Here is an 11,138-nt window from a genome sequence, read left to right as displayed (position 1 = left end):
ATCACGTGAAAATGCACTCGCACCCACCCAACAAGGAAGATTTTGACAGTAGTAGAAGCAGCAAGCAATGAGGAAGAAGAAATCGAGGTCAAGAAGTAAGCAACAGAGCGCTGAAAAGCACTGGCATTGGTCATGGAAACATGTTGACTGCATCCCATTGCAAAGAAGCCCGTCTTTGCTACAGAATCTTGATTCATTGTTGGAGCAGCCCATTTCGATCTTGATTGCCAGAATAACATTTTTTATTTGACTCGACGCGTTTCGACGCAGAAAACACTATTCACAATATCTTTAGAGACAACTGAGACAGAAGAACAGAAGGCGTGAAAGTAGATGAGTATTGTGCATTTTGTTCACACGTTCAATGGAGATTGCATGGAGCAATCTTGCTACCAATTCACGTAAACAGACACTCTCGAAGCACACAACACTCGCAACATGCATGCAAGACAAGACAAGCAAAGCAGACGAAGAGCACTTTTCACAAGAGTTATCTTTATTCATTATTGTAAAAGAAGACAAGAAGATGAAAAGATTCATTTCTATGCTAAAGAAGTAGTGCCGTTTGGTTCACGTCGACATGAAGCCAACGATATATCCAGGGACCACCACGAGGAGGCGGCACTAGTCAGTCCCCGCGCCTACCCGTCTACTGGTCGCATCATCGTGGCCCGGCTTGAAAAGCGGTTGAAAAGCTAGATGCGAGATCGCTGCATACGGGTGAACGCGTCCCCCGGACCTACAGAAATGTTAGCATGACTACGTGTGTACCTTGGGTGCCGTCCATGTGGGGGGACTACCGCTTTTGCCTTGCTGTGGGGAAAAAGGCAGGAAAAGGGGGGTATTTATAGTTTTTTGGAGAGTGGCTAGCTTCCAAAGGTTCGCTTCCCGTCCCTTTTGTCAAGAAGATCAGTCTGGCTTTGAATCCCCTCTCTTCCATGCACTGTGCACTTTTCTGGAGAAAAAGTACTTTCCCTCTCCAGGGCGAAATGTTTTCATGGACATAAATGTTACAAAATGCTTGAAATCACAATATATGCTAAGACTCACTCCACAAATCAATGCTACAGGTTGCCGACATGCATCTGTACGCTCTGCCAGCTTTCATGGCAAAAAAAAGTTGAGAAAAGACGCTTGAAAATGATTGACATGCCCCCACTCCTCCCTCTCTCATTCTTCCTCTCTCTCTCTCGCTCTTTCGGCGTGTATAGGGCAAAAAAAGAGACCATAGAGTGACCACGTATCTCCACGAGGTGACCAGGGAGCAGTGTAGAAGAGGCCTTTCAATGCTGCTGTGGAGGCAACGATGAAAAGGTGCAAGACAGCTCGGCCGAGCTGCGTGAAAGGCCTCAGATGGCAACGACCCAGACTGGCAAGCAAAATTATCTACGATGCAGTGACGGTGCAGAGCAGCAACGTTTGGTCTGCGCTCAGTCTTCTTCACTCAAAGGTTTTGTCACCCTCACTGATCAAAGCTGCTGCTGCTGCTTTTGCTTAATTTGCTAATTTGCCAAATTTGGCAACCAGCAGTGCAACGTGCTTACAAAGTTTTGAAGTGGATGGGCAAATCAGTCTCTGGAGGACGAGATCACTGTATCGAGTGAATTTCGCCTTTTGCTGGAAATATTGTCAAATGTTGTCAGCGGATGGTTACACAGTCGTACCAAAACGAAACAGACCTGTGAGCTTGGGCTTTCCGAAGCTTTGGAGCAATGTATGCCCGTGTACACTGGTCACATATTCATGTATGTGCTCAAACAAAAGCAGGTCTGCTTAATCCTTCGCTCGCAGTAAATGTCAATGTCATGGCCTGTAGGTTTTTTGTCTAACGCTTGCTTTGAAAGAGAAGGGCTGACATGCAGCCAAACTTCACTATTAGTATCAAGAGCTTGAACAAAACTTTGACATGTATGTAGCTTGCTTGAAACTAAAGACAGCAAAAGGATACTCCTTTGAATATGTAGATTGCTCGTAGCCCCCCGTAATATTTTCATGTATATGCCTCACTTCTTGGATATCTACACCAGCTTGCGAATTCATTGTGGAACTAGTTGTGATCAAGACGCGGGAAACATTGTTAGTGTCCTACACGGAGGTAAAAAAACATAACGAGTAATGTTAGCCTCTACAGTGTAAGTAACTGGAGTCTTCGAAGCGCTGCTGTGAGGAACAGCTCCTAAACGAAGAAGAAGATAAACTATGCACTCCAGAGGGAATTGACCCAATAGGTAGATCATAATGATTGCTTTTACATACAGCAGACGGGTCAATTATAGAGCAATCATCATCACCTGTAAAGCTAAATTTGCATGTAGCGAATGCAAAATTAAATCATATCAGAAAGCGGTGGACCACTCTGCATACTTCCAGCCGATGTTGCTTATCGGTTTTGTCATACAAACATGTATGCGATGATGGCTCCGGCTATTGAATAACCCTCTTTTTGTTGCATAAACGCATTCTCGAAGCATGTTTCCTAAAGACGTGCTGAGGTAGTGATATGAGTTAATATCAACTATGCACTGAGAGGCCTCGGATAAACCCCTGTGGGCCGAAGTTTTGCCCATTATTTCAAGCGGGGTTGCAATGCCGCAAAAGATTTTTTTTTTCTTTCCTTGGAAATCGCAAGATCTTTGTCCCCGTTTGGATACCAACACCATGAACGACGACGAGGAAAAAAAGGCCGTGGATGCCCAGCCACCAAGGCGCGAGTCGATCGTAACTACAAACGAAGTAGAGGTCCTCGTTCCTCCCGACGATGGACGTGGCTGGCTTGTCGTTTTGGGCTCGTTTTTGGCAAGTTAATTAAATGCGCGCATGTTTACAGATAACATGATGCTAACAAAGTACTCGTTCTGCAGGGTCTGTTCTCAATGTAAAGTAGAAGCAGTAGCAGTTACTTTCAAAATTGAGAATATGTAGCTAATTGACCTTCTGTTTATCTGATCTCCAGATTCGGCTACAACTACAGGTGAGATCATGTGACATTGGATCGGACAGGGGAAGGACGATCATGCTTAAAGATGACAACAAATTTGCTTTAGCTGGGGCGTCTTTCTGAACTACTACAAGGAACATGTATACCTTAACCAAATGGACAAGTTATCGTGGATCGGATCGCTTTGCGTCGCACTGTTCTTCATTTTGGGACCAATCAACAATGTCGTAATCCGAGTCATGGGCTATCGATGGATGCTACTGACGGGTACCGTTCTGTGTACCGCAGCGCTTATTCTCGCCAGCTTTGCAAAGGAGGCACGTTGTACCTACAGAAAATTATTTAGATCACAGCGATGTATTGACGGTGACAACTAGGTTTGGCATGTGTTCTTGACTCAAGGCCTGCTGTTTGGTGTGGGCGGATCATTCGTATGGTTTCCATGCATCGGTGCACCACAGCAATGGTTTTCTAAGCGGCGTGGGCTTGCAGTTGGTCTTGCCATGTCTGGCTCAGGTATCGGTGGTCTGTGTGTATCCAATATCTGCCAGGCCATCATCGCTAGCATCGGTTATCGATGGGCATTAAGGTATATTGATATGGTAAACTACAAATCCGCCCATATATATACTTATCAGAATTGGGACAGAATTGTTGGTATCATGTGCTTTGTCTTGATTGGAGTGTCCAGCTTCCTAGTTAAGCCGCTCGGTTCGCACAAGCAAACAGGTGGTCGATCCGGTTTGATCAGTTGGTATCTGTTCAAGAACAAAAACTTTTGCATCATGTTTATGCATGGTTTGATTACAACATTTGGATACATGGTGACTATCAAAGCGAGAGCGTTTTGTTCCAACCGAATGCTGACCATTTTCATGCTATATCTGCCTATCTAGACGCCGTTCTTTTTACTGCCCTGTACGTATACCATTTGATCCAGAGTATATATGTGGTAGCTAAATGTGTACTATCTACTTAGCAAACGCAAACGCATTGCATTTGGACCCGTGGGTCGGTACCAACCTGTCAGCAATCATGTCGGCCGTGAACGCTGCTGCACGTATCTGCACAGGGTACATGGGTGACAAGCTAGGCCGCTTCAATAGCTTGTTTATTTGCACCTTTATGGCCGGTGTAATGAGTGTGGCAGTTTGGGTCAATGCTCACAACGAGGCAACCATTTGGGCGTTTGCCGTTCTATACGGATTTTTTGGTGGCGGTTACATTGCTCTCTTTCCTACAGTGCAGCCTCAGGTCGTCGGTCTCGAAAATATCTCACCGGCTGTGGGTCTCCTCTACTTTACAAACTTCTTTGGGTATCTCTTTGGAACCCCTATTGCCTCGGCAATCATCAACAAGACTTCACCTCCTGACTATCGCTACGGCGCCGTCTGGGCAGGTGTCACAGTTATTATTGGCGCCCTCTTTGCTGGTGGTCTGCGCGTCGGGATGGCCGGCTGGAAACTTAACAAGAGGATATAATAGTTATCTGCATATGACATATCGTTTATTTTCTACATTGTAATACCTTTTATTATTATCATCATATTGTAATAATAGACATTTAGATCATCACGACGACGTACGCGCCATTCGGACACTTAATGGACGCGCGCCCCAAATACGCGTCGCTTTGGTGCCTTTAATTCTTTTTTGGATACCTTCCAACTCGCAACATGCACTCACATATACTGCTCAACAGATTGCGTAAAGAATTAGGTAATCCGATTGCAATGCAATGTATAAAATGAATGACTGACGCACTTTGTCTGGTCGCTTAGCCGATCTTGAGAAAGACCCACCACCTGGAATTGTCTGCTACTCAGTTGACGACGATATAACGCACTTGGAGTCTTGTAAGCAAACAGACTGCTATTTACATACGCATTATAGAATACAGATATAACAAAGAACCGTTAGATATCAAAGGACCTCCGGACTCGCCGTACGAGAAAGGCATGTTCAAACTTGATATCAAGGTGCCGCAATCATATCCATTCGATCCTCCTCAGATATATTTCAAAACTCGGATATATCATCCCAACATTGACGAGGCCGGTCGAATATGTGCAGATATCCTAAAGAAAGGAGAACACGGTGGCTGGAGACCGTCGCTTAACCTGTCAACGACCCTAATATCTTTAAGATCTCTGATGGCACATCCTAATCCAGATGATCCTTTGGATGCCGATATTGTGAGTCGAGAAATTTGGATTGTACATTATACGTCTAGCTAACGGCTTATCATAGGCAAGAGAATATCAGCTTAACTATGAGCTCTTTGTAAGCAAGGCAAACGACTACACTTTACAATATGCCACTGGAGAGTCGTCATCCACAACGGGTCAGGTAAGTAATAATAAACTTCTCATGCATTCAGGTATCTGATAACAAAGCTGCAGTCTCAAGATAATACCCAATTGGATAAACAAAAGGCTGCTACCTCGGTCTTGGATGACGAACTTCCAAATATCAGCACTTCATCGCAGCCTGAACCATTGTCGCAAACTAAATCACGTCTGTCACTATCGACAAAGAAGCGAAAAGCGAATTCCTCAGCAGTTTCTAGTCAAAAACGACATCGAGAGAACGATTCAGTTGATATCACGACACAATCCTCGCGAGCCAGCTCCTCATCGATAATTCCAAGTGCATCCAAACATGAAACACATTCCGAATCCAAGGATTCACAACAAAGCTCAGCGATACCATCAACTTTGCATCACACATCATCATCACCCCTCTTAGCATCATCGAAACGAACGCAATTAAGCTCAAACGAATCTGTAAAATCCATCGATATTGATACCAATAACAAACAACATCAAGCCAATGCAACTGGAAGCAGCGGATCAGCCTCACAAAAGGTGTTCATAAGCTCAGCTGGTAGCAAAGGCGACAGCAACGAGAATTCTACATATACGAAAGAAATCGACGACTTATCTGCAACGCCAACAAAGGCTGATACAGAGTCTCCGACTAAAGCGGAACAAATCAGTGCCGATCCATTATCTCAAACTACCGGCGCTAAATCATTCCAAAGCAGCAAGAATGAGGCAGCAGAAATGATATCTATTCTCTCGCCAATGGAAACTGACGACGTGGCTTCAACACCAGCAAAGGTCGATACAAGGCTTCTAACTGAAGCGAAGCAAATCATCGCCGAGCCGGTAACCATAACTACCAGCGCCAAATCATTACAAAATACCAAGGATGTCATACCCGTTCGTTCGCAGGACGACGCCAAAACGACCAATGAAGTGCCAATTCAAGACTTTGGGCCTCAAAAAGAACAATCTCAAACTTCTCTGGACAAAAATTCTTCATCATCGACCGATAATACAAAAGATCCGAAATCTCCACTGCAGATCGGTATTGACATATCCCAGCAAGACGATCGAAGTGCCGACTTTGCAGCAATGATAACGTCATCCCAGGAGCGTTGGAGTACAGTTTTACAAGAAGTCCATCAATCTCCAATTGCGTCCGACAGCGGAAATCCTACAGCACAACCAAAGAAAAAACCTCGGCCTAAGCTTAGTCTCAGTAAAAGCAAAAAGCAGAAAGCATAAAAGCCCGTTTAATTTTACCCGTGTGAACCATGATCTCGTAAGCATCTTTGCGGAATTTCTTTGAATAATGCTGGACACTCTCAGGGACAACACCAGCTGCTTTGTCGAGAAGAGAACAGAGCACAATGTCCACACCCAAGTTTGAGAATCTTGAAATCACTGTCTTTCCTAACGGTGTAACGGAGATTGCGTTCAATCGCCCCGAGGTGTACAATGCTCTTTCCGGGGAACTGTACAAGGTTGGTAGCAGTAGAGCGGCGGGCCAACAAAAATAGAAGGACAAATGGTATTTATGCATGAAAAATAAAGGATTGGCTAGATGCCATAGTATGGGCAAAATCTGCCGAGCAAGTCAAAGTGGTGGTCCTGACAGGACGAGGCAAATACTACAGCTCGGGTGCAAAGCTGCAGGCACCCGACACCTCACCCGCCGGCGTTGCCAAAGAGAAAGAGCGTAAAACTACTGTCAAGTAATAATAATAATAAGCCTACGTGATTGTGTTGTATTTGGCTTGCTAATGATATTACATAGAACGTTGGTTGCTGAACTCATCAAGTTTCCCAAGCTCTTGATTGCAGCCGTAAACGGACCTGCATTCGGTTTTGCCGTTACGACGCTGGCGTTGTGCGATGCCGTGTATTCCGTCCCTTCTGCGACGTTTGCCACGCCCTTCATGAAACTCGCATTTTGCGCGGAAGGATGCTCGTCCGTGTTATTCCCGAGGTATCGTTATCGCTCGCCGATAATTAATCTGTGCAGTATGCTAATTCATCAACAGAATTATGGGCCCTAGCCGAGCGAGTGAGATGCTGGTATATAGATAGCATTTGTTGACTTTAGGAACAAATATACTAATCTATCTTTGTGTTAAGCTGATGGGCCGAACATTCATCGCTCAAGAACTGGAGCAGTGTGGTCTGGTGGGCCGCATCCTGCCAGCTGAAGGGTTTCTGAAAGCAGTGTTGGCTATCGCCGAGGATGCAGCAAAGTTCTCACCAGCTGCCATTGCAACCACCAAGGAACTCGTGCGACGCGTCGACCGCGATTTGCTTTTGCAGGTCAACGAAGAGGAAATGGCTCGGCTTGAGGAAAGACGAGCTAGCAAGGAATCCAGAGAAAGCATCATGAACTTTGTCCGCAAGTATCAAGACATATTCTCGCCATTCTATCACCACTTGAAGTTAACATGTTTTTAATTAGATGAAGCTGAAAGAAAGCGAGAGGCCAAGCGACGGGCAAAAAACCAGCCATCTGCAACAGCAGCCGCGAAGAGCAAGCTCTAAGTTGATTATTCTCACGATACCTAAGAGTATTTTTTGACATCGAATGTATTATGAATCAAGTTGTTTCTCTCATCCACTTTGATGGGTATCTTGGAAAGATGATTGCCCACAACACTATTTTTTTTCCTTCTTATCGAGGATTGCAGGATGCATGTTTCCCTTGCCAACATGCGATGCATACTTAATCACGAAAGCGTTTTTCAGCATCGTACACGACGACTTGATTAATTGCAAACTATCTATGCATCAATGAATTATAATCAAAGTGTAAGCCTTTTCCGTATGAACGTACAACCGGTATTGAACAAGAACGAAGTTATTCAGTTTAAGCTGGCATAACCACTATATAGAAAATGCAGAAGATAACGTTTGTGGTATGGTTTGTGGATATTAATGCCTCACCAATCTATCGTTTCGTTTCCTTACGGTACGGATAAAGTGGCTAACTTTTCCCTTTCCTCCCAACATGGAAACCCCTTATTTTCTTTTGCAGATTGATTTAAAGGAGTTGGTACTTCTTTGTATTCTTCTCCTTCCTTCTTCTCTCTCTATCGCTTTCTCTCTCATATCTTTCACTACTCTATCTTGTTTCAAAGATCGTCATGTTCCGTCTGCTGGTCCTTGTGAGCGCCTTGGTGAGCCTTGCTGGTCTTGCTTCAGCGCAGACAGCAAACTGCGCAGCTGCTGTCGTGTAAGTCAAATCGACCAATACTTTTAATTTTCTGATCTGACTTCTGCTCTTGCAACTTGACAGCTTCAATCAATGTTTGCAAAATGAAGATAATTACCTGAAAGGATGCAAGGATCAAGGTAAATGTCTGCAAATTTGGTTTTGACCAGTCTGATTGCAAGATGAAAACTAACAAATATCATCGAATAAATATAGATTACGCTTGTTTGTGCAAGGTATGTATTATCCCTCAACAGGGAGAGAAGCTAGCTGCATAGTTAATCTAATTCTTTTTTTCTTTTTTTCGAAACAGTGGAGTAAAGCCAAGTTTTCATGCTGGGACAATTGCCCTAACGACAATCAGCGCGGTATCCAGGAGAGTCTAGTGCAGACCTACTGCTCTGTTGCTGGAGTCAACGCGTACGTACATATTCAGATAAATATAACAACCATCTTTTTTCTGATTTGCATTTAATTAGGACCTCGAGCTCAGCAGCACCTTCCGCCACATCTGCATCGTCTTCTATTGCTGTATCCTCCTCTGCATCCTCGGCGCCTTCTTCGAGCGCACATCCTGCAAACTCTGCCGCTACCTCTTTGGCGCCAGCTGTTACTGGACTCTTAATGCTGTCATCTATTCTCTCTGTTTACACTTTTTACCTTTAGAAGCAATAAATATACCGTATAATCGTTGGTTTTTCCTCTTCAAGTGAACCATGGCCTGCTCCTTCTCATAATCACTTTGACGTTCGAAGAATTCATCATTACTTTTCATGAGCCCCCTAAGAAGGTATCCCTTGCAGTTATTGCAGACATGCATGTCTCTTGTTTTGCTCGTTAACGTACGCAGTCCACATCCTTTGAGTGTATATTTACTCTAGTAAGCTTGATAATTCGCTGCCATCTAGACTAATATTTGAAAAACGCCAAGCCGTGATAAGGACAAACAAAAACCACAATCCTCTCTCTGGGAGAAGAAAAGAACCTAGAATCGTAGTCAACAATAAAAATTACTATTACCAAGATTGATTGTTTACGCGGAAAGATCCGATTGCCGGGTTGGGTGAGGGAAAACAAAATTCACGAGGAATGGATGCGTCAATGCGCAGCAGCAAGCAGGACTCTCCTCCTCCTCTGTTTTGTTTCCCACCTTTGTCAAACCAGCAGCAATGTCAATAGACCAAGGCCGCCGACGAGATCCGATCACACACCTCACTGGAGGCGCCGTGTCCGGCATGACCGCCTGCATTATACTCCAGCCACTAGACTTGATCAAGACGCGATTGCAGCAATCGGTCTCCAAGGCGCAGCCATACGGCCGAAGGTGACCGTTCTTGTCTCTGTGCAAGGAGAAAAAAAATAATTAACCTATATCGTTAGCATTCTCGTGGCCACCGTCAAGGATATCATTCAAAAGAATGGCGTAACGGGACTCTGGCGTGGTACAGTGCCTACTGTAGTCAGGTATTGAGAGAGAGAGAGATTGGGAGGTTCCTTGCTTTCAACAATTAACATAAAAAAAGGAATGTTCCCGGAACAGCCATGTATTTCACCACACTTTCCGAGGTGCGCAACCTGATGAAGTCCGTGAGACCGTTCTGGCCAAGCAACATACCTACGCGAGACCGCGAAAAGTGGGAAAATTTGCTCTCTGGAGTCACTGCGCGAGGAGCGGTCGGATACATCATGATGCCGGTGACGGTCGTCAAGGTGCGGTATGAGAGTAACATTTACAATTACCAGAGCATGTCGGAAGCTTTCCGGTCCATTGTTAAATACGATGGTGTACGCGGTACGTATTAGATATATATGCTTGTAATCTATCTTTGCCGGAAAAAACTTGATGCGTGATCAATTTGTTAGGCTTGTTTGCCGGGTACGGAGCAACCTTCATTCGAGATGCACCGTTTGCAGGCATCTATCTATTTTTCTACGAGCAGTGCAAAACGTTAATCAATGGTATGAATATATTACTTGTCATCATCATCATCATCAGGAAGCGTTGGTGTAATAACGGGGCGGATATAGCATGGAAGGATCAGCAGACTGTGGCGGTGGCCAACGTGGCTGTCAACCTATCGTCTGGAGTTGTTGCAGGCACTGCAGCTACCTGCATCACACAGCCGTTTGACATGATGAAGACTCGTATGCAGATCAATCCACACGTATACAGGAATACATTGTACACGGCAAAGCGTGTCTTGATGGTACGTGATACCCAAACTGACGGCGAATTTACACTTTCTGACAACTCACGTTTTTCATAGGAGGATGGTATCAAAGGATTTTTTGACGGCATCAGTCTGCGGTTAGCAAGGAAACCACTAAGCTCTGCGATCTCGTGGGCTATATATGAAGAAGTCGTTCGGTTTTTAGCACATAGACACACTGTCTCGCAGACAGCCGGTTGAAAATACCCACCCGTCCGCCCGCCATGATTTCCTAGATACCCGCAATTTCCCCACTCCACTCCACTCCACTCGCAATCTGTTTAGCTTGTACATTTTGGCATTGTGTGTAACCACCTCACCCTTCTCCATGTCCACTACTACTACTACTACTCTTGTCATCCTCGCCACTGAATCTCGGGAATCCCTTCTGGAGACCGAGATTAAGGTAAGAATCTCAACTTGTAAAGTGCCTCTTGTTTATATATATATATATATATATATAT

General features: G+C 44.6%; 7 protein-coding genes across 7 annotated transcripts in view; all 7 read left to right on the top strand.

Annotated features, from left to right (window-relative positions):
- Positions 1–438: 438 nt before the first annotated feature.
- Positions 439–699, top strand: VTP01DRAFT_2108 (uncharacterized protein; the record flags this gene model as incomplete). The annotated part of the gene is made up of 1 exon (XM_069380533.1): positions 439–699. The coding sequence occupies one exon, from the start codon at positions 439–441 to the stop codon at positions 697–699; it is 261 nt and encodes an 86-aa protein (XP_069237611.1).
- Positions 700–2,658: 1,959 nt separating this feature from the next.
- VTP01DRAFT_2107 (uncharacterized protein) lies at positions 2,659–4,420 on the top strand (the record flags this gene model as incomplete). Its single annotated transcript, XM_069380532.1, has 8 exons — positions 2,659–2,796; positions 2,862–2,875; positions 2,954–2,971; positions 3,045–3,255; positions 3,316–3,527; positions 3,588–3,762; positions 3,835–3,856; positions 3,918–4,420. 8 exons carry the CDS (start codon positions 2,659–2,661, stop codon positions 4,418–4,420), a joined length of 1,293 nt encoding a protein of 430 aa, XP_069237610.1.
- Positions 4,421–4,614: 194 nt separating this feature from the next.
- Positions 4,615–6,510, top strand: VTP01DRAFT_2106 (uncharacterized protein; the record flags this gene model as incomplete). The annotated part of the gene is made up of 5 exons (XM_069380531.1): positions 4,615–4,657; positions 4,720–4,794; positions 4,859–5,133; positions 5,189–5,287; positions 5,341–6,510. 5 exons carry the CDS (start codon positions 4,615–4,617, stop codon positions 6,508–6,510), a joined length of 1,662 nt encoding a protein of 553 aa, XP_069237609.1.
- A 125-nt stretch (positions 6,511–6,635) lies between these two features.
- VTP01DRAFT_2105 (uncharacterized protein) lies at positions 6,636–7,794 on the top strand (the record flags this gene model as incomplete). The annotated part of the gene is made up of 6 exons (XM_069380530.1): positions 6,636–6,749; positions 6,820–6,980; positions 7,043–7,234; positions 7,290–7,323; positions 7,384–7,648; positions 7,712–7,794. 6 exons carry the CDS (start codon positions 6,636–6,638, stop codon positions 7,792–7,794), a joined length of 849 nt encoding a protein of 282 aa, XP_069237608.1.
- Positions 7,795–8,396: 602 nt separating this feature from the next.
- Positions 8,397–9,130, top strand: VTP01DRAFT_2104 (uncharacterized protein; the record flags this gene model as incomplete). Its single annotated transcript, XM_069380529.1, has 5 exons — positions 8,397–8,485; positions 8,549–8,604; positions 8,681–8,700; positions 8,778–8,884; positions 8,944–9,130. 5 exons carry the CDS (start codon positions 8,397–8,399, stop codon positions 9,128–9,130), a joined length of 459 nt encoding a protein of 152 aa, XP_069237607.1.
- Positions 9,131–9,633: 503 nt separating this feature from the next.
- Positions 9,634–10,875, top strand: VTP01DRAFT_2103 (uncharacterized protein; the record flags this gene model as incomplete). The annotated part of the gene is made up of 6 exons (XM_069380528.1): positions 9,634–9,788; positions 9,845–9,928; positions 9,988–10,256; positions 10,328–10,423; positions 10,493–10,671; positions 10,732–10,875. 6 exons carry the CDS (start codon positions 9,634–9,636, stop codon positions 10,873–10,875), a joined length of 927 nt encoding a protein of 308 aa, XP_069237606.1.
- A 127-nt stretch (positions 10,876–11,002) lies between these two features.
- VTP01DRAFT_2102 (uncharacterized protein) overlaps positions 11,003–11,138 on the top strand; it is a gene marked incomplete at both ends in the record, with an annotated part of 2,539 nt that continues 2,403 nt past the window's right edge. The window contains one exon of the mRNA XM_069380527.1: positions 11,003–11,080. Within this exon, the coding sequence (XP_069237605.1) occupies positions 11,003–11,080 (78 nt within the window). The remainder of the gene's footprint in view (positions 11,081–11,138) is intronic.

The sequence above is a fragment of the Rhizomucor pusillus genome, assembly GCF_041956525.1.
Source record: "Rhizomucor pusillus strain CBS 183.67 unplaced genomic scaffold VTP01scaffold_12, whole genome shotgun sequence".
Taxonomy (NCBI): Eukaryota; Fungi; Mucoromycota; class Mucoromycetes; order Mucorales; family Lichtheimiaceae; genus Rhizomucor; species Rhizomucor pusillus.
This window is presented reverse-complemented; position numbering and strand designations above follow the sequence as displayed.